The sequence below is a fragment of the Lepidothrix coronata genome, unplaced genomic scaffold, assembly GCF_001604755.1.
Source record: "Lepidothrix coronata isolate B3197 unplaced genomic scaffold, Lepidothrix_coronata-1.0 Scaffold9, whole genome shotgun sequence".
Classification (NCBI taxonomy): Eukaryota; Metazoa; Chordata; class Aves; order Passeriformes; family Pipridae; genus Lepidothrix; species Lepidothrix coronata.
In genome coordinates, this window is record NW_016690189.1 from 8,873,991 (window position 1) to 8,896,894 (window position 22,904).

A 22,904-nucleotide genomic window follows, 5' to 3' on the forward strand; every position below is an offset into this window, starting at 1 on the left:
CCTCAACGAGAGACATGCAGATTTGCTAAAATTTGGGATACAAACTCTAGTCCTCAGCTCACCTCTGCATTCCTAAAATCAGGAAGAAAAGTTGGCATGAGATTTATCTGAAAGACCAATTGTGAGAATTTGAGATGAGTCAGAGTAATGCATTAAAAAATCAATGGAAACTTTCCTTTCCTCACCTCCCTTTAAAAAACCATAATATTAATAGGAAATGCCTTGGGTACCCTCACATGAAGAAAAGGAGATCAGCTCAGGCCTTTTTGTACAATATATTGTGCATACACTTTTTCATGAATAGTTGTTCATGGTTAACTCCTTGTGCAGATATTCTAGTTGCATTGTAAAGACTTTTTGTTCAGAATTCTTTAAAATAAATTATTGTTTTTATTGGAAGGTGAGAATAATCTTAATGAATTTGTATTGTTTTGGAGGAAGAGTTTTCTTCCCACCTAGTAATGTTGTAATGCTGGTAGCATCTGAGATATATTAGGGAAAGGATTTTTCTGTCTTAGTTTTTGCACTGCAAAGTTTCAATATTTATAATAATAAATAATAATAATTTATAAGATTAGGAAAAGAAATATCATTATTTTTGCGATGAAAATACTGGTATATGAAAGTAAATATTTGAGGACCTGGCTGGCTTCTTAGTGTTGGGTGTTTGACATGTACTTTCCAGAAAAATTGTGAAGCTCTCTGGAATTTTTAAGTATTCATTTTGCAGTCTTATTTTGACAACCAGTTCCAGATTTTTTTTTTAATGTTCTTTTCTGTTCCTGTGTAAGCCAAACTGCTGTATGCCTCAAATAATTGATAATGTAGGTATAAATAAGTATTTAAAATACATTTAAGATTTTTGTGGAAGATTTTTTTTTTAAAGAGAATGCCTTTTTTATTCAAAGAAACCAAAGGCATCAAAGGCATCACCTTCGAAGAAATCAACTGCCAGAAAAGAACAGACCCTTAGAGAGTTTTTAAAGAAACAGCCAGATATAATGAGTTCTCCAGAAGCACAAAGGTAAATGAACAGAGTTGTCAGGTTCATATACAGAAAAAAATTATTTTGACTGAAATTTAGTTTACAATTAAGTGTGTATTTAATTTTTTTTATATCAAAGGGATGAATTTCTGCACAGTCCTCTAACTTTTCTGCTTTAGTTTAGTATAAAATTGGCTTCCTCTCAAGAAAACAGAATCTCTCATTTCTGTTTCAGAAAATAATTGTTGAAGATTTTCAAGTCTTTGTATTAATAATTAAAGATTATATTTCATTTGTGTTAGCATATTGATTCATCAAGGTGGAAAAGTTATGTTAATCTACGTATTATAATGCTTTTCAAACTGTGTTGGGGAGCTTACCTGACACAAATCTAATAAAAAATGTTTATTATTTCCTGAAGTTCAGGTAGTTTCAGAATGATTTCTGTCATCCTTGTGCTAGTCTTTTTGGACTATCTGTTCTGTAGCTCTCAGAAAACTTTTTCTTGATAAAAACAAATAAATATTCACTCACCTCTTTTTTTGGCAGGTACTTGTATATGTTAATAACACTACCTTCTGACCTAAAAGAATATGTAGTATTCATTTCCTAGTGTTTTGGTCACTTATGCTTCCAGCAATTAGCAAGTAGAAAACTGTAAATATTTGCACATAAGCAATCATGTAATTTATTCTGGAAATGTTTTAAATAACCTAAAAAAGTCTTACATATAATCTTCTAAATATTCACCCAAACCATCCATTTTTTTCCTCCTTGACAGAAAAAACTCCACCTTGCTTAAAATGATTTTCATGGCTTTCAGCAGAAGTGGAGTTGTTAAACTTACCCTGGGTTTTTTGCTTTTTCAGCCACTCTTTTGTATCTTATATAATAGTAGTACTGTATAATATGATCATAATTCTATACAGTATACTATTCTGCCCACATTTTAAAGATGGAAAACAGACAGAAAAAATAATTTAGTTTATTAAAAAAAAAAGAAAAAATGACATTTGGTTTGCATGTAGCAATGTACGCATGTGAGGTAATACAGAATTGTTTGATCTGGCAGAGAAATGTATAAAAAACTATGGCTGGAAATTAAAGCCAGGCATCTAAATCTGAAATAGTTTGTTTTCTTCACAGTGAGGATGATTAGCTACCAAAGCAAAGCAATAAAAAGAATTATCCAAATTCACAGTGTAATAGTAGACCCTCCATCTCCTGAACAGACTGTGTGAAGCACATTGTATTTGCTATAATACTGTTTGGATGATTCAGACACAAATAACTTCAAACACAGAACTAAACTTTCTTAAGTACTAAGGTAAATATCATGGAAGTTGGTAAAATATAAAATGGGATGTAATGTGTATTAAGTGCACTTAGAGAGGGAAAACATAATTGCTTTTCTTGACTAAAGCAAAAATCTTTTCATTAGAAATGTCACATGCTTCGGACTTAATGTAAGTCTGTGGATATGCAATGGTATACTTTTGTGTATCTTTACCATAATTTTCTTTTCTAGAACTTCAGGAAAACACAGTTTCATTTTTTGCTACTTCATATGTTTTGGTTAGGAAAGGCAAGGAAAAGTTGCAAAAAGCAGCTCAACAGACCTTAGTGGTACTGCTGGGTGATTACTTAAAGCGAAGAAGGTTTCGTCACATGTGTCTTGAAGAGATGCCCTGGAAGTCCCAGATGAATATCTATCTAGCAGTTGCACACTACCACTTATTTAAAAAGAACCTGGAAGAGCAATATAATATTGGAATTTGTGGTTCACAGCATCTGGAGAGGTATATCTTACTGCAATATTAGTCATTGCTACTAATACAGATTATTGGGTTATTGCTGTTAATGCAGGCAGATCTGAATGACAATGTCATCAGTCAGTCTGTCATATGAACAGTTCCACTTCCAAATACAAATTGATTTGCTATGTAACAAGTTTTGCTTTCCATCATGTAGACATCATGCATATTTTTGGTTACTCACTTGTTTGGTCAGATGACAGCTTTGAAATATGTTATCTGTGTTGTTTTTTGGTTCCTTATAACTTTTGGCTGTCATTCATTATTTCTGATTCCTGAAACTGTAGGAAAGTAATCACTTCTGAGAAACTGAATTTGTGTATTCTGAATTCTTTTTGTTATTGTGTCTGGGGTTTTTTTTGTGCTTTCTTCTCTTTCTCCCATTCTACAGTTACAATATTTTGGATCCAGAGATATTCTCACTAAACCATTCTGGCACTGTGATGGTGAGAGAAGCCACAGAGAGTAACATGAGAAAACCAACTCCTCCTCTCCTTGAAAAGTTGGAAACAACCGAAAACCAAACTGGTAAGAACTTTTACTGGGCGCACAACTGAAATTCATTTCAACTTAACTTTTTCTCTCTCTTAAATTCTGTCTTGACCTCCATCGTTAGTTCTCCACATCACCTTTGGAAAAACAGTTACACCAAGTTAAGAGAAGACATTTCTAGATTTCAGTTGTCCTCTGTACTTTTTTTGGCATACCTAGTATAACAAGTATATGAGGCATATCTAATAATTGTGAGCATTTTTTACTGTATTTGATAAATATGTTACATTTTATCAAGTAGTTATTCTTTATCCTATACTTTAATAAAAAGTTTATAACTACCTAGAGCTATTACATTGATAATATTCCAGATTATTCTGAATGCATTGACAATTTGTTTCTGTTTCTGAGGTTTCTAATTGATCTGTAGTTTCCTTTACATTTCCTAGCAGGTCAGTAATTTCCTGGTTCATTCTGTAAGTCATTCTTAAAATTATAGACCGAAGTTTATTATTATCTTTCAAGTTTTAAGTAGAATTTAGTTTTCCTTCTCTACTACGTACTCTCCAGTATTTTCTGTGTCAAGAAGCTACCTCAGGACCAATTTTTTTATTTTCTACCACTTTCATTTCAATTCTCTGTCTTTCACATTCTACTGTTTTATTATTCCAGCTATTTTCAATTATATCCTGTGAGATTTCAACAGAAGGCAAAAGGTTCCTGTTTGTGGGTAACTGTGAAATGCAGGACCTTGATTTCCTCAAATGTTAGTGATAACATGCAAGTCAACACAAAGTATTCTGCCTAGGCTCCATACGTTCAAAAAGAAATCACAAGCCTCGTCTTTTCAATAGCGCTTCAGGGACACATTGTGACAGAACTGTACAGATCAAAATTCTCCTGTCATTCCATGTAGGACTTCCTTAAGTAGAATCAACTGTCCTCTTTGCCTTTTCTGAGGAGGTGGGGCAAAACCTAGGACTTGAATTCACTAGTTCTCTTTGCAACAGCTTACTTTTAGTTAAACAGTTTTGTCTTGATGCTTACAAGTCACTAAAAGTTGCTGAAACCTGATAAAAGTCCTGTTTGCTATCTCCTAGCCTTTGCAACAATTCTGAATAAAAAGAATTACATAAAGTGTGTAGTTTGCCATATAGTTCAAATACTATATAGCTTGAAATTAGCTTCTGCCCGAAACCTATAGTTCAAGTATTATTGTATTCCAGAACCATGAACTTTTGTGTTCCTCCTTGGGGGATATTTGGTATGAGTAAAATAATGAAGCAATTATACACATACCTGAGAATTTGTCAGAAATCTTCCTTTTTTCCTAATGTCTTCTTTTAAGAGACCTCTGTTTCAGAGAGATTCTTGGGAGCTTGCCGAGTGATTTCTTGCCTAAAACTTAACTTCTGTGAGGGTCGTGTTTTACCTTTGAGGCTGAAAACTATTTGATACCTGTTACTATTTTGCTCGAACTTATTTTCCTCCCTGCTTCTCCCAATGCTTAAGTAAAAGCATCTTATATTTTAAATATCATAACCTTACAAATATGATAACCTTAACATTGGCATTTCGTACCATTTAAGTATTTAGCTGCCACAGGAAAATCCTAGCTGATTGATTTTTTTTTAAAATTATTTTTTATGTTTTTTTTGAGAACTTTAACTAATTTTTAACCAGTGAACTTTTCAGATACAGATAAATCTTCTAAGGGCAGAATTAAACAGAGTCGAACTCCTCAAACTCAAACAACAAAAGAAGAGCAGAACCAGTTTCTGTCAAATGCCACTTTATTGAAGCATTTTACAGAAATCTTCTTGCATTTAAGAAGAGCAGTGGTAAGATATGATTTCTTATTAAAATTATTAATTGTTATTTATTTATTTATTTATTTATTTATTGTAACATTGCATTACAATACTTACTACTTTCTACATTAAAAAAAACAAACTTCAGAAACTTCAAAAAAAATTTCACTGGGTAGAAGCAATGATTTCACATCTTCTGAAAAATGTCTGAGTACAATGTACAAAATGTCAGACATATCATCAGTCATAATTTATATTTCTATAAAACATAATTTAATGTAATTGTTCTATTTTTCATTTCATCTTCATAACTTTCCTTCTCGTGTTTGTTAAATTTTCTGAAAATACTTGCGGACTTGCCTTTCCCTTTACAGGTCCTAGTGAATGTCACACTATAAACAGAAGAACCAGTGATTGAAAGGAAATGCAGACTAACTACTCTTCTAAACCCAAATAAAAATACACATATAGGTGGTGTGAATTAATTTTTATTTCTTGTTCTCACACCAAAACCAACAATTAAATTCAATTATAAATTAGTCCTCCTATGAAAATTTAAAAATTAAGGTTCTATAATGCTTAGACTGTAATTCTGAAAGATTACTTATGCCTAAGTTTTGCAATAAAAGAATGAAACTTTTAATTTCTGCATTTCAAAAGTATAATTATATTTTGTTTATTATATTTTAATTACATAGATTCTTGCTCACCGTGGTGGCCACTGGACATTGCTTCAAAATGCTTGTCGAGAACTTTGGAACTATACGCAAGAATTACAATTGATTGCTAACCATTCACATTCCCGTAGGGATACATTTCCCATTACCTGGGGTTTTCTTAGGAACACCATCTGGTTGCCATTTTATTTGGCATCAGACATGATGATTGATATGATAACTGAACTACAAGCAAGCAGTTCTCTTAAGGTAGAAATTGGTTTTATTAAACCAATATACTCTTTATTATTACATCTTTACTAGAAGTAGTTTTCTCTTTCTTCCATTATATTCTGCAATATATATCCAAGTTATTCTCTGTAACAAGTTTTTTAGCTGATTACAGTTTTTTCTAATCTTTGTAATTGATTTGTCCTAAAAACACATTTGAAAATAACAGGTAGAATAACGTTTTTTCCTTGTAGATTGTGGAACCTGAGGGAGACTTCTGCATTCCCAGTTGTTTAGGAGGTATTATGGATGAGAATGGTGGTTCGAATCTTCATCCACAGCCTCCCCTGGATGATGTGAATGTGGTTGACTTGAAATGGATATGTAATCTGATTCTTAAAACGATAGAATTGTTATATCAGATGAAGAAGTGGGAAGCACTGGTACACATAACTGTTCAGTTTAATATATTTACACAGTAAGTTACACCAGCTCCAATAAAAACTAAAAAACTAACACTGTGTAGTTCAATATACAATTATTTTGCTTAATTACTATAATTTGCTTTTTTTCCAGTGAGAGATACACAGAGCAAGTGAGTCCACTGCTGGTGTATGCTCAGAGGCAGCTGCTGGAAAGGATACAGCAAACCAGTGGCCCAGACAGCCATGAATCTCATTTCATACAATACCTGTCTGATACTGCACATAAGGTGAAACATAGATTTCTTTTGGGGGCACTGACTCATAATGTGAACTAAATATGGAGAAGCACTTTCACTAGTTAGATTAATATGTTTTCTCATAATGTTCCCAAATAGTCAATTATAATAAATTAATGAACATAATTGATTGCAGTGCATGAAAAGGCTTGTATTACATGATTGCAAGAGAAGCAGATGACCCAAGGAACATTTTTTCCATGCAATACGTACACATTCCATATTATGAGCCTAAATCTAATTTCCTGTTAGTTCTTAATGCCACTCTTTTAACCTGAAAACATTTATGTGGCTATTGTGCAATCTTTGTGATTAATTAAAATTAAATACAAAGATTGCTGTATTTCTGCATTGAAACACTGCTCCTAAAGAACAAAGCTAGTAAAATTGAGTTAGCAAAACACTGACAATGCCAATAAAAAACTTAAAAATCTTGATCACCAACAGAAAATCCCCTAGGATGCTCAGCAAGTTCCTTTCATTAAAAACCATGGCTCTATATATTTAACAGTGACACTTGGAAATTTTTCATCAAATTACCTATTAGAAATTAGGATTTTCCTTTTTATTTTGTTAATGTAAGGTTTATTTCTAAGAAGTTTTGCTAAAGTCAGTCACACTGTGGGTATTTTTAATATGTTTCTATTACTAATACAAAGACAGGACTTGAAGGAGAGGTGGGGGAAGTGGCATTTGGAATACCAAAGAGGTTTGTTCTGAACATGAACATGGGGTTCAGGAGCCACTGTCTTTTGTAGAGAGAGAACACTGGTGCCCAGGGCTTGTAGGGACTCTGAAGTCACTCCTGGCTCATGAAAGGCAGCTGAGGTGTGCTCTGTCTTATCTTTCTGTCAGCTGTTTCCTGCTGACTTCTTTCAGGCCCTGCTATTCAGAGCATAGTCCTGTGTCTAAAAAAGGGCACCATGGCAAACCACCACATACTGCTGATAACTGAGCATTTTGGAAAAGTAATCATAGTTTTGAAAGACAGCTTACAGAATAAAGACTGGTTTTGGTTAATAGTAATAAGTGTTGTTCAAAAAAGACATTATCGAGTTGGAGATTTGGAGGTTATGGCTACATTTTGTAATGCAGGGCCATTCAGAGAGTCTAGAAATAGTCCTGAATTGGTTCTTCTGCTTCTGAAGTGATGTAACTACATTAGCAAAATAAAAAGTCTCTTCTAGATTAGTCCTTTATGGAAGTGTGGAGGTTTGCTTCTTTGACAGGATTAGACTGCTTTTGTTACTTGCTTAGAGGTATTTTGTATATCCCTATGCAGCATTGCATTGTGTTTTACAGACAACATGCCCTTTAGGCACATTTACAGTGACAGGTCCTGTGCAATCGTGCATTCATCTGAAGAAAGAAATGTGGAATCTTTGATGAACATTGAGGAGTTTCTCATGATTATGGCAAATACCAAATACAATACGAGTTTAGTTCAATAACTTCAAAACACTTATATCCAATTTTTAGGTGGTGTGAATGTTTCACCTCTTACTAGCAAGAACACTAGTTACAGATCATTGGTGTCTTTGTTAATTAGTCCTTTTTATTTTGTCATATGACTGTTTCGATACTTAACTAAAAGCACCAAACATTGATTTTTCTGAATATTATCCAATTATCATGAAACAAAACTTGCTTTTTAGATGAGTTGCAGAAACTATATAGGACACAAATTACAGCTGCCTGTTGCCCGTTCAGCCAGTGAAGAGATTTTTCCTGGATCCTTTTTCTATCCTGAGATGAAAAATGATTCTACAGGTCAGAGCACATTTCAGTATTGTGTGTTCTCTTTTCTGCCAAACTCTTTTCTTTGTTTCATACTGGATTTTTATTTTTTTTCCCTTCCTTCTTATTGTAGTTCCTTCACTACTCCTATAATGTTTCTTTTAATATAAACTCAGCTTTGTCTTCAAATTTATTGTTCTTAATATTTTGGATGGGTAGTAATGTCAAGATCTTTCAAAATATATTCAGACTGTATCTGAAAGCAGAGAAAAGCAGTTGTCATCCAGATGTCAGATGAACTACAGTATGTGAGTGAGCTTAATGGTCTTGGTCCAGTTTACTGTCAGTATTGTTGGATACCCAGCAATGTACCCAGAAGTTAGTGTGAACCAGCACTGTTATCGATAGAATCGATGTTCCTGATGATTAACAATCTCATGTAATTCATAAACCAACAGGAAACAGAAGTGAAAATTTTAATATGCTTTAGTTTTAAAGTTCCAAAATTGTTCAAATATGTTTTACAGGGTGATTTACTAAAAATATTTCTATATGTATTACAAAATTGTCCTCCATATTATTAATTCTTTTTAGATCACAGTCAGGCAAAAGCCCTAGTTTGTGTGCCTCTTGATGTGAATGATACACTGAGATGTTTTAGAGAAACTCTACAAAAGTCTAAATATCACAGCAGAGCACTAAGACACAGCAGAAAACTACTTTCATTATTTCTTGCACACACACAAGGTGAGTTATTTATTGAAGTGTTTCTCATTTAATGAAATGTATATGCATTTAAAATAATAAAGAGTGAAAGGAACAGATTTTTCTAAATTTAAGTTTTATTGTTATTGACAACTAAAAAAAAGATAGAATATGAAGTTATATATGAAGTTCTATAAGCACAAGCTCTAAGCCTGACTTTTATTTTTATGCAACTGTGTCACTTGTCTGTCTGCAGCCCTACCTCTGGCAGAGGACTGACTGGCAGATTTTCCCAAATTTGTTTTCACTAGCAGAGCACATATTTTCATTTGGTTACACTGACCAATGAATTATGTCCAATAATTTTAATTAGGAGACACTCAGAATTATAGCATAAGAAACCAAATGGAAATAAGCTGCTCGGGAATTGTATATTTGCTTGACTAATGTGGTGTGGAAATATTTGTGGTGCTAGAAATAGTATGATACTTTTCCAAGCTGATCATATAAATCACTTTTTTGATCTAGAAAATGATGGAAAAGCAATCAGCAGTCATATCTCTTCAAAGAAAAAGCTGAAATTTAACGTGGGAGCTGAACTGATATTTCTACCAACACCATGTGATCTTTCTCAAGAAAAATTTAATTTCTCCAGTATGGTTGAGAGTAGACCAATACCACAGTCACAGCTTTCAGTAATTATCTCTTCCTATGAACAAACAATAGGTAATTTTTTTTCATAAATTTCTGCTTACAACTAAGAATAGTAACACTCTGCCTGTGTTTATATATGTTTATTCCAGTATTATTTTGCTCTGTCAGACAGCTGTAACCGTCTGAAAGCTGGTTTCCAGGAATACACAATACTTCTTCCTGTTGACTGAGAAAATCTGCATTAGATGCTAAATAAGACACTAGTTAGATCATAATCTCTCCAGTTATCTTATGAACAAGCATTACTTCAGTGCTGTTATACTGATGAATCCACAATTCAGAATTTGATATAATGTTTAGCAGATTAATTTTAATTCCATGACAGGTTTTTTTTCTTCTAGCAAAAAGACTTTTCAGATTTTATGCATTTGAATGAGATAGAGTTACTTAGCTTCCATCTTACATTCTATTATGGCTTTACTCATACAGTTACAGCTCCTCACTACTACTACTTTTTGCTGTATGGCAAAACAGGTCAAGTGTACTAGGTCAATACATGCTCTAAGTGATTTTATTTGAAGTAAGGGATTAAAATAGAAGCTGTATGCAGGCAGTCTTGTTTAGCAGGGCCAATGACCTCCTTCGCATTTTATCTCCCTGAGGAAGAAATCTGAGAGATCTGAAAACACAAAACTACAAAAACTTAGGTCCTACTCTTGTTTTCAAAGTTAGTAGAAATAAGAAATAGTAAGTTTTAAGGTAAGATATACAAGTCCAATAAATTTAAAAAAAAAATTTGTGCATTGAATTACATGTGAATTCGTGTCTACTCAAGCAAAATTTGTTCACAATTCAAGAACTGGTTTAGTGATGTGACTATTTTTTTTAATCGACTAAAAATAAATAACAGGAATCCTTGAAATGAATAAGCAGAGAGACCTCAAGGTACAGGCTGTACATGAACTTGGAAATCTTCACTTTTATGCTGGAAACAAAAGGTACATATTTACTGTGTTAAAAAAAGTGCATTTTTTCCTCTTTTTTTTTGATTGGCAGTCCTATACCCCTCAACTGTCGTGTAAGTTCTTGTGCTGTCCTCAAGTCCTTATAATGTCTTTCTTCTAACTCACTATTGTGTATATTTTGAAAGGCTTTTTTCCTAGACATTGTTTATTTTTCTTAGTTACCTAATTGCCATTAAGCAAATTAATTTTGTATCTCTGTGTTTTTAAGAAGCAATATCTGTTGCTTGATGATTTAATTTGAGTTCCAATAAATTTTTTGGCCAGGAATGGTATCGTTTCTGTGTTGTAGAGACTGTATTTAAGTTTTTGACCCAATCAGACTTAGTTATATCTCAGGCAATAATGGACAAATGAAGCAAGTCTTATCTTACTTTGGAAAATGTCAGCAACACCATGTTTTTTATGTCACAGAGCTGCTTTTAAATATTGGAGTCAAGCCCTTGATGAAACACTCAACATTGCTGATGCTCTTAACAACTGGCAAGAGTTAGGTTTACCAGAAGATGCTACAGACTGCTTTGCAGTTGGAAGATGGACTGATATGAGTCAGAAATTTCTTTCTGAGGCTGGAGTTTGGGGTTGTTTACATGCAGCAGTCTTAGTGGCTAAGATAGCTCAGTAAGTATCTTATCTATATATGTATTTCTTTCATATTTTAAACAAATTGGTCATTCAGGATATTATGCAATTTGAAATTAATTAAAGAACAATAAAGAGTTGGTATAAAAAGGACTCATCAAAAGCAGGAAGAAAGCTGCTCTTTTGGTGAATATTGTTTGTTCCCTTTCCTTGAGTGCTCATCTTTGATCATAATTGTAGCTGTATATTATATGGAGAGATCACTGAAATAAAACAAAATGATAAAAAGACATTTTATATAGGATTTTACAGTCATATTGATTTTCAATCAAAATATCACATCTCCCAAGTCATTGCACATATTAAATATTAATGTATCTTGAGAGCAGATTTACTGCCTAAAGTACTAGTGTTATGGTGAATTAAAACTAAAAGAAATTTGAATTACTGTATTAAAGTCTACCATCAATAAATATTTCCACCCAATACTCCTTGACTGCTGGTAAAACACTGTGGATGTAATTCTGAGCTGTTCCTCAGTGTATTGACAAAACATAAAACTTAGAAGTATACAAGACAGCTTTAAATGACCTTAGAAACATTATAACCATGAAAAGGTAGAGCTTCATCCCAGTAAACTGCCTTATCAGTGGAGCAGATCGTATTAATAGCATTGTAAAATATCTGTAAACCAAGGCAGCTTTGAAAGTATTAACATGGGTATTTCAGGATTAAGTGTCATTGCCACACTTAGAATTAGCACCCAAAAGGAAAAGAATTTAAGTGGATTGTAAACCACAGCTCTTCTAATTCTGAGCTGTGGTTCAGTCTCGGGTCCAAGCAGGCAAGACCCAATCCTGCTTTTACAGGTGTTTGTGGCACCTCTTTGCTGCACTGTATACTATTCCTTTGCTGCCAATATGTGCATTCCAAATTCTGGCTTCTCCCTCAGGCAGTTCTTTTGTGTTCAGGCCTGACTTGGACTGTTAAACATCTTTCTTTTGAGTTGGTCTTTCTACAGCAACTTAGTCACAGGCTGTAAAATGCAGATTAAAGGATTCTAATATTGAATTAAAGATTCACGTAGATGAGAGTAGTACCCTGCTACCTGTATGGTTTAAAGCTCTGCTAAGGTACTGTGTGGGAGTCATTAAATTTAGCTAGACACTTACCATGTGAAAAATTCACATGTGCTAGTTATCTTAGGCTTCCTTTATGGAAAGAAATACACTTTAAGGTGTGAGTTGCCTAATCTGCTTTATCTTTTTAGTCCTGCATGAGATTAATTTTTCACTTAGATTGCCTGGTTCTCTTCTTTAAAGAGAATCTTCACAACTCACTTTTGTCTAGGTATGTCTTTGGTCAAGTGCTTCTTTCTTTGCATGGCATTACTGAGCACCTATCAACAGAAAAGGCAGCTGTTTTCCAGTAGGGAAAACATCTAGATTGTGTTAGTATCATTATTACATTAGACTAAAAAAAAAGAATTTCAATAATTTATATGGAGGGGCACATTCATATTTCTTATTATTTGTTGTACTTTAGGTATATAACAACAGCACAGGTGAGATTAAGAACAAAATACTGCTATTTTTCTGCTATACTTTTTAAGGTAAGAATGTAATTTCAGTTCAAATTCATGAGGTTGTCAAATTGCTTCTAAAACTTAAATCTCAATGACCCTCTGTTAAAATATTTTTCTTTTTATTTTGATTGTAAAGGAAAAATGTAGATCAGAGGTAGTTGAGGATTTATGCACATTAGATACGATGTTTTTATTCTTTGTTTTTTAACAGGATTCCTGTATTACAGCTTAAAAATTATCACTTCAATAGGAGGCTAGTGTCTCAGAGAAATAATGAAATACTGAAAAGTGAAGATGACTAAAATATTTGACAGTCAAATATATTTTTCTTCTCTTGAAGTATTCTGCTCAGGAAGAGCTGAATGACATCAACAACAGCACAGTGTTCTCTTTTAGATCTGTAGAGTCTTCACAGATTGTTTTAAATTTTCAACTAAGGGCACAGACTCTTTAGAAATTTTTGAATCTTTTTTAGCACTGAAAGATATTAGTTTGTAATACTAAAATCTCAGGTCTATAAGAAGTTAGCACTAAAAGTAGAGGATAGTAAAAATGATCCAGTTTCGCCTACAAAGAAAGTATGATCATTAAAATTAAGTTTGCAAACTTCCAGAAAAAAATATAGAAGAAAAAAAGCATTACGGTTTACTTTTAGATGAAAGTTTTAAGATCCTGGTAACTAAAGTACTATAGGAAAAAACCAGCAAGTATTCTGCCAGTTGTACTCCACTGGATCAATAATTATTCATCCCAGTGCAGCTTCAGGAAGTTATCTGTCTTCCAAAACCAAGCAATGCTGTTTTCTATTATCTTGTGCCGCGATTGTAACTGTGTGACCTGTGCTAGGCTACACTAAAAGTCTATTTAAGTTCACCAAAGGGAGCACAAATTGAAGAAACAAAACTAAAAGGATAATTTTTACTAACTTCTAGCACTGTAATCCTGAACAATTACAAAGCTGAATAATGGTGATTCCTCCTTTTGACAGAAATAGTAGTAAGCATTTGTTCCAGTTGAAATAACTGTAACTTGACTGAAGTGGGTCTGATATTAATTGGGAAGGAGCAGCTTGCAGGGTGATTGTCTTGAAAAATATAATCAATTACTGTCACTGTACCTTGCGAAGTTCAAGCCCATAATTTGTTCTTTGAATTGGAAATCTTTTATAACCTTATTTAAATTCCACCTCTGGTATAGGCTTTAGGCTTGTTAATATCTCAAAACCGAGTATGTAAATGCAAATTTCTCTAGCATATTATTGCTAATCACACCAAAATAAACACAATTGGGAAGGAATATCCAGCATCAGATACAATGCTAGCACTCCTCCATTTTTAAAGCAGAAACATTTTAATGATTTCCTTAAATTTAATGTTGTTTTTAGTTATATGATTTAAGCTGCACTATCTGATAAGCTGCACTAAGTGACCTAGTTAAAGGTGTAACTAGGGTGGAACTAGCTTTTAATTGGCCTTACAGTCAGCAATTCTCCCAGAAATGATGGGAGAGATACTGTCCTTAGACTATTTACAGCCTTTTTTTCCTCCCATCAAGTTCACACATAAAGGTTTTTCATGTATTTTTCTGGAAACAGCTGGATGCTTAAGGCATTGATAGAGTTTCATTTATGAAGTCATTTATGAGTTGGAGTTTATTTCACTAATACCTGTACATCTTTTCACAAATAGTTTATTATTACTTTCAGACCCTGTTTAGAGCTTCTCTTCCACATCCAACATCTGATTGTGACTTTGTACAATATGAAACAAATATTCTTATTCCTGGTATTGACCTGTTCTCTGATCGCTACAGAGCTGATATCTCTACTGTAGTTGCAAGTCTGGATTTCCTTATGTTTGAACTACATTGTGCAAAACAAAATTTAATAGTAAGTATTATTTTCATACTCTGGAAATGAATTGTAAGGCAACAAGTCTTACTTTTCTCTGTGGGTGTACCTAAGAGATTCCTCAGAACCTCTAGCAAAATACTTGTAATAATTAGTTCTGTGGCACTGAGATAGAGCAAGGTATACAAGTTTTAGATGTCCAGGGAACTTGTTTATTCTGGAAGTGAACCATGACAACACATGGTTCACTTAGCTTAGGCATTTTAGAGGAAATCTATTATATACAATTTAAAATACACTGTACTGAGAATTACCTTAAATGCATTATGTCCAGAATGCTTTCATTAATTTTACATTCACATTCAGTAAATAAAAGTCTCTTCTGCCTTTCCCTCTTAATGTTGATCATGTGCTTATTTCCTCCATTCAGTGTCTGACCATTTTGACTTTAATCCAACTTCTTTCAAAGGTGCCTTGGAATAAATAGATTGAATTGCTTACTAGGACTGAAAAAGGTGCAATTCTGTTTTAGTTTAATCCTGTATGCTCTAACAGAATTTCATGTCAGGTGTTATTATGTAACTCTATAAATAACTCTAAGCATGACAGAAAACTCTCCTTCAGAAAAAGTATTTCCTCCCACTTTAATGAGTTGAATGCACCTGTGGGAAGATCCTGCAAGTAGCAGAGCCAATGCCAGGGAGGGGGGAAAGATCACATGGTTGGCAGCAGAGGAGTAAGAAGAGGCTAAGTGGTAGAGATGGAAGAGGAGTTAGGAGGAGGCAGAAAGATGTTACACCTTTTTGTTTTGTCAGCAAGCCATTTGTTGGATTGATTTCTTTTGGAACTTCAGGCTGTCTATCTTACCTTCCATTGTTCACTTTGTTATTTAGCTTACTTATTTAGCTTATTTATCTAGCTGTCCTTGCTGTGGGAGATCAAGTAAAATCAAGGAGGAGACAGTTACCTGGAGGCAGGGGCACTTAATTTGACTGCTTGCTTCATGTGGCCATGCACACTTTTGATTCTTTCTGCACTTGTACCAGCAGAATATAGATCCAGGTCATAGATCATGGTCAAAGCAATTGCAGTTTTAGCAGGATGAGGGCTTCATTTCCACTGAATGCTTATTGTGTGGGAATGTTTTGGATGGTGGGCACTAAGTTGATTTGACACCTAAATCAAAATACATCAAGATTCAAGTTTTATTAAAAATGAAACTTCAAAGACTAATTTTGTTTACTTCAAAATATCAGTAGGAAACTGTATGGGTACAATTAAAACATTTGCCTCAAGCATTTGTAATCCAAATTCAGAAGTGTTAAGCTACGTTATGAAAACTTCAAGTGAATTTGCCAAAAATCTAACAATGCTGTTAGCATTTTCCATGCTTGGAGGCATTTTAAAGTGGAGCTTTAATGTAAAAGCTGAGCAGTAATTAAATTTTGGAAGTTCTTTCATTTTCAATAGCAAATAAATCTGTTAGGAAAGAATCGTCTTTTTCTGAAATATTATATAACAATAAATAATAGAATCATAGAATGTTGAGGGTTGGAAGGGACTTGAGAGATCTTCTAGTCCCAACCTCCCCTGCCATGGGGAGGGACACCTCCCATCAGACCAGGTTGCTCAAGGCCTTATCCATCCTGGCCTTGATTACTGTCAGGGCTGAGGCATCCACAGCCTCCCTGGGTAACCTGTTCCAGTGCATCTCCACCCTGACAATAAAGGACTTCTCCCTAATATCTAACCTAAATTTCTGCTCTATCTTTTTGTATCCATTACTCCTTGTCCTATCACTACAGCTCCTGACAAAGAGTCCTTCTCCCTGTAGGCCCCCTTCAGATATTCGAAGGATATACATTCTGTATACTTTAATAGAACTCAATTTTAAAATGTTAGAGGTTTTTTTTTTTAGTTACCCCCACAAAAACGTTCAATTTGAAATGAATACAAATGAATTTGTCAATAAGCCTCATCACCGTCTAGTTTAGTTTACAATTGGTGTAATTTCACTTAGAGAGTTGCAGGACTTAATTGTATTTATTTTATAAAGCTTACAGAATTCTACTCTTCTGTTACATATATTGAAAAAATATGGCATCAAGATGCAGAGAGTTTTAGAAATCCCTTATATCAACTTTTTTCCAATAGGTTTACTCACTAATGATGTAGTAAAAAACCCCACCTTGAACACAGAGAATAATTTGGAGAAAATTCACTTGCTACGTTATGAGTTGCATATAAGGTGGTATAAAGGCTAGCTGTAGCCAGTTGAAGAACTTTTTAACACATTCATCTTTCATAGAGCATAAGAGAAGTAGCGGTGATATGTGACAGTCAAAGCAGTAATCCTATATTATCTCTGTATTTGTGATATGTAATTGCAATGTGTATTTCCTTAATTGTACCCTGTGTGATGTTTATAACTAGATGATATACTATTTTACTACAGATTTTGCCATTGTTCACATTATACCAATATATTGTTTCTGAGATTTGTAAGGACCCAGCTAAATGCATTGAAGGGAGAATCTTCAAGGTAATCAAATAAACTTTCTCACAACACATTGTATTTCAAATAAACTTTTCATTTCTTTGTTAAATATAGTCAATTTAATCTTCATATATCACTACTATGAAAAATAATGCTCTGAAGTTCAGCTGTTGCTTAGTTTCTTAGCAGAACAGGTTGTAGGGCTACTTTCTAAAGGCAATTATTATTTATATTCTCAATTTTAGCAGTATGCAGAGTTATTTATACAGTTTTACTGTTAATTTTCTACAGAGGCTGTTGAGTGCTTCCATCATTTCTTTCTACTCTCTGTTTAACGAAGAGAAGGTTTTCCTTCCTCAATCTAAACTTTTTAATTGGTATTTTTTATCTTGTTCTACTTTTCTTTTAAATGTTTTCTCAAGTGCAAAACATCAATGATTTTTTTTATTCAAAATGTTCACTTTTGGATTTGTTATCACTATCATGGTGGAACAAGGCTCCACTTTACCTGGGAACGGATTTTTGTCATTTCACTAATGTTCACTTGTTTGTTTTGTTTTAAATTTTTTTTCTTATTGATTTGTGGGTTTTTGTTTGTTTGTTTGTTTGTTTGTTTGTTTTTTAAGGAATCTAACAGGTATTAAGAGTCGAAGTATTATTGGTTTTAGATTATTTTCAGGAAATGCTAATATGGGCTAGGTAATTTATTTTTTTTATTTTTTTCACAGATTAAAGTACTTACAGATATAGGATTTTTTACGGAGGCCTTTCATGAACTGTCTTTGCTTAACTGTGGAGAGAGAATTCCATGGAAAATACCTGAAGGATACAGAACAACTGAACAAGTGAAGGTATACCAGAGAAGTATAACATCGAACACTCCATTTTCTTCATGAAACTGCACATACTCCGTATCTGCAAGTTATTACATATTCCCAGGAAATTCCTACATTTCTTTCAATAGATGGGTCAAATAGTAGACACTGAATGACATTAATTTCTCTCACTGAAAAACAGGAACAAAAATTCAATTTTGAAACATATGTGCTGTTTTATACAGTGAGTACTGCAGATAATACTGTAAAAGAAAAAGTGATTTCGTAAGTATTCATATGAAAACTATGGATAAAGTTCTTGCACCATTAATGGCCGAACTCCCGCTGCCCCAACCAGGAGCAGGGCAGCTGAAGGACAGCTGGAGCAGCCCCAGCCCAGTGGCACCTCTCTGGGGCCAGAGACAGGCTGGGGCTGTGCCAGGACATCAGCCTGCAGGTGCGGGGCAGGGTCAAGCATGGGGAGAAGAACCGGGCTCAGACACAGCCCCAGGATGGCCGCACAGGGCTGCTGGGTCTGGCTGAGGACAGCTCGGGGGGTCTGTGGTAGGGCAGGGCTGTGGGGAGCTGGAGACTGGCCCACCGATGGCCCCAGGGGGCTGATATGGGGTCCTGGGCAGGGCAGGGGCAGCAGCAGGAGATGCTGGGCAGTGCAACCTCTTGATGCCCTCACAGCCTTGACAGTCACATCACCTCAGACCAGTTTGATTTTCTCAATATCTAGCTGCTGATGTGCTACAAGGATTGGAAGCTGTTAACAATTGACCTGGAATTTTGCGCAGCTCTCAGAATAAAAAGGACCCACGTTCCAGGGAACGACAAAGATGATATAGGGCTAAATCTGGAGTATAGAGTTCATAAATGAAAGCTGGAAATGATCTTTACCTCTACCTTTTTCTCCCCCTCAGTAGATGGATTTGTCTCCTGGTGAAAAGGTAAAGAGCTTTTGAGCAAGGACTAGGATTAGGATTAGGGTTCAGAAAACTGAAGCACATATAAAGGAAGAAATAGTTGTTTTAAGAGCTCAAATGAGGCTAAGGTCTCAAGTTCATCTTAGTTTGTAGCTCTTGTTTTCATTCCATTCACAGATCTGTGCTCTGGTGAAAAGCAGAGTAGACATGTGCTAAATCTGCAGTTAGCTTTGGAATTCAGAAATGTAAAGAAAATAAAGACAATTGATCATTAGTGTTTATAGAGCTCCTAGAATTTGGAAAAGTATTTTTATTGGTTTATGCCTTTTTGCTGGTGAATGGCATAGGAGGTGTAGGGATAGTTTTGTGTCTCAGGTGATGGTTCAGAAGTGTAAAATCCATAGAAGCAAAGTAATTGTTGGTATTTTCAGAGTTCTCAAAGTAGAGTTGGAAATGCACTACGCTTGTCCAATGCTCTGCTAACTCATTTATTTTATACTCATATTTTAACACATTACTTATTTTTGATTTTGTCTGTTTTACAGGCATTACAGAAATTTGACTCCTCAAAATCTCTCATGACTGTTACAAATTTGCAGGTAAAAAAAATCTGAAAGAGTTAAAAGTTTTATGCTATACGTAAATATTTACTTCTCTGGTTTAAGACAGAGATTATCTAGTTCAGAAACGCTACTTGTTATCAAGAAACCCAGTTAACAGAAAACATATTCTTCTAAATGGATTACCATTTCCTAAATTTTAATTTTATGGCACACCTCTCAAGGGAGGGGCAAGTACCATTATCACCATTTTTCATATGAAAGACCTAATATGTACAAATCTGTGACCTGTCTGTGCAAAACACTAGTAGAATGATTCAGGTTTTGTTGTGATATATAAGGTGTTTATGCTGCTAAAATACTGAGAATATCAGTCATTTAATGTCATCATTTCTATCAACCAGAGCTGTCTTCACAGACTTGTCCTAATTCAGATGGGAATTGAAGTCCATTTCTGGGGGAACAAAAAAATTAAAACTTTGTAAACCAGTTGATGAACAGTCATTTTGTTTAAAATCACATATTCATCCATAACTTATTTTGTGTTTTCTTCTTTTGGTAATTTCCTTTTATTAACCTTGTCACAGATCCATTGAGTTAGCAGGGGTAAATGTTAGCAGAATGTGAAAAAGTTGTACCATTAAATTGATAAATTAAAACCCCTACACTTTTCCCGTACACTTTTCTCTGTTTTGTTTACAGTAGGCTTGTGTGTCTTCTACAACAGTTGATATTAGAAGACAGAAATGAGAAGTCTATCTTTACAGCTTTTGATCTCACCAATTTCAGATTTATTTTGAAGTAGTGCATTATCCTGAGCTTTTGATTGGAACACTTCACAGTACATGTGGGGCTCTTACTGTTTTCCTTATTATTTCCCAAATCTGTGTAGAATTTCAGCTTCTAAATTTATTAATCTGAAATGTGGATATTAAACTTGAGATAAAACATGAACGCTATAATGAATAACAAAAAGATTCCATGAAATACACTGGAATGGTCTCATAAAAGACTTTTTTCCTTGCTTAATCTTTCTAGATAGGGTGAATTGTAACAGCACACATTCTTTAGAGTTGAGATTTCTGAACTACAAATTTACCTACAATGCAGAAAACTAGAACTTGTGCAGAGTAAGAGCTGTAGCTTCATAGATGTACCTTCTGCTGAAAAACTGATCACTGAAACTGTAACAAGTGCTACTAAGGGGTGAAGTTTGGAAAGAAAACCAGCAACTTATTCAGAACGGAACATATTACTAATATTATTCATGTTAGTTGTTGATAAGTGTAATTATTAATAGAAGCAGAATATGTCTTGCTAAAGAAAAATGTAAAATATGTAATTTCAAATAGTCCAAATTGCTAACTTTGTTGTAGGTACTGGAAGACATATTTAATTGGAGTCTAGCTTTAACAATGGCGCCACTGTGCAACCAACAAATTATGAATAAATTAACCTTAGTCAAAATGCATTTCATTATTTGTCTTTCTGCCACAATAAATAATATACCCGCAAAAGTTGAAAAACACGTATATTCTGGTGACGACAACAGCTTGATGGAGCCAAGCAAAACTGCAGCATCAAAAATAAAAGGTAATTATAAGGATGGTGGAAAAGCACATTTATTCTGCAACTTGTTTCAAGCATGTTTTTTCTGCTTTTAACTGCATATGAATCAATATGTCATATTATGAACAATATTAATATTAAATGTTGCTAAAAACCAGTAATTATTGAAGTAATAAGCATTAAGGTTTGTCAAGATTTTTTTAGCTAGTGTCTCTAATATTAGAGTTGTATTTCATTATTACTTACTTATTTTGATATTGAAAGTCCCCATTGTAGGTAGAGAGAAAAGGGCCATATTCTTCAAATTACTGAGAATGCTTTGGTTCTGTGTCTGTTATCTGTATTTTATCTGTATTTGATAGTTGATGCTGATCAGAATTCAAGACAAAAGGAACAAAGAGACACAATGGTGCAGCTTGTTGACTGTAAAGATGAATTAAATATGGCCATGCTGAAGGTAATTTTGGTTTTTAGGAAAAAAGGATTAAGAAACTGCAAATTTTGGCAAAAACATGCTAATACTTTCAATGTAACAGAGATTATGATGAGAGGATGGTATGAATGAGGGGACTAGAAATTTCTGTTTCTAATCTGACTGTAATCTTACTAGGCGTGCATGAAATGTTGATTGTTTGGTACAGTTTTTCAAATGATGGGAAATATTTTCACAATCCGATCTCAATATGACTGATATAGTATAATAGAGCATAAAGGGTAAAGACTGAATGGGATTTCAAGATAAAATCATCTCCTTTCAGAGGATGCCGCCTGTAGAATGTCAGAGACTCTTTGATGGTGCAGTATGCTCTACAAATGAATGGAAAACCATTCTCTACCATATGTGCAATGTCTCAAATTTTACATGTTGTTCTTCCTGATACTTTATTTTGAAGAAAACATACCACAGCTTATTAACTTCTTTGTTTGAAGGGGTTTTGTTTGGTTGTATTTTTTTTTTTTTAATTGTAAACTTTATGTTTGGCAGTTTCACATCACAAAAAAACCAAAATTAAGGACTGACATACTGTTATTTCAAAGGGGTCTTGGGAGTATCTACTTTGGCCATTGTTACAAACAAAGTAATGCACAAAATACATCTGGAGAATGGAAGATGATTTTGTATTGCAGTTGGTATAGGTCATAACTAAAAATTGAAAGTTTTAGTATAACTTGAAAATAACTAAAATAGAAATAATAATTTAATTTTTATAGGGCTGATATAAGAGATATTTCTTACCCTTCTGATTTTTCTTTAATGATTCTATTCTTTTGGGGTTTTTTCTTGTTTGGTTTTGTTTTTTTTGTTTTGGTTTGGTTTTTTGTTTGGTTGGTTTTTTGTTGTTGCATTTGTTTTTTTATTTTGAAGTAGAGCTCTGAATTCATTGATGAAACTGATCAAAAAAAGGTATTGGATGATACAGACCTTTAAATTAATTTTTAATTCTGCTTAAAGCTCCACAGTTGAGCTTTTCTTTATAATTAACTTCTTTTTAGATTTGTTTTTCACAGAAAGACTGTAAATTATAGTTGAGCTTTCAGGATATATACTGCACTCAAGGATATGTCAAAGTATAGCTAGTAAAGAATGCAATACTTCTTGCAACATCTTTAATGTTGTTTTTAATACTGTATTTTATTACTTAAAATTATGAAGCATAGCTAGTAGTATAGTATAAAATTATCAAGTATA

At 33.8% G+C, this 22,904-nt stretch overlaps 1 protein-coding gene across 5 annotated transcripts in view; it reads left to right on the forward strand.

The window, feature by feature from the left end:
• CFAP54 (cilia and flagella associated protein 54) overlaps positions 1-22,904 on the forward strand; it is a 113,621-nt gene that overhangs the window by 58,314 nt on the left and 32,403 nt on the right. For all 5 annotated transcript variants that reach the window (XM_017804536.1, XM_017804532.1, XM_017804533.1 and 2 more), the window contains 19 exons: positions 909-1,024; positions 2,566-2,784; positions 3,191-3,327; positions 4,987-5,132; positions 5,801-6,028; positions 6,244-6,467; positions 6,566-6,701; positions 8,366-8,480; positions 9,042-9,194; positions 9,681-9,878; positions 10,717-10,804; positions 11,243-11,449; positions 12,956-13,022; positions 14,701-14,883; positions 17,300-17,386; positions 18,070-18,192; positions 19,631-19,684; positions 21,022-21,238; positions 21,577-21,671. In XM_017804536.1, coding sequence (XP_017660025.1) covers positions 909-1,024; positions 2,566-2,784; positions 3,191-3,327; positions 4,987-5,132; positions 5,801-6,028; positions 6,244-6,467; positions 6,566-6,701; positions 8,366-8,480; positions 9,042-9,194; positions 9,681-9,878; positions 10,717-10,804; positions 11,243-11,449; positions 12,956-13,022; positions 14,701-14,883; positions 17,300-17,386; positions 18,070-18,192; positions 19,631-19,684; positions 21,022-21,238; positions 21,577-21,671 — 2,793 coding nt within the window. The remainder of the gene's footprint in view (positions 1-908; positions 1,025-2,565; positions 2,785-3,190; positions 3,328-4,986; positions 5,133-5,800; positions 6,029-6,243; positions 6,468-6,565; positions 6,702-8,365; positions 8,481-9,041; positions 9,195-9,680; positions 9,879-10,716; positions 10,805-11,242; positions 11,450-12,955; positions 13,023-14,700; positions 14,884-17,299; positions 17,387-18,069; positions 18,193-19,630; positions 19,685-21,021; positions 21,239-21,576; positions 21,672-22,904) is intronic.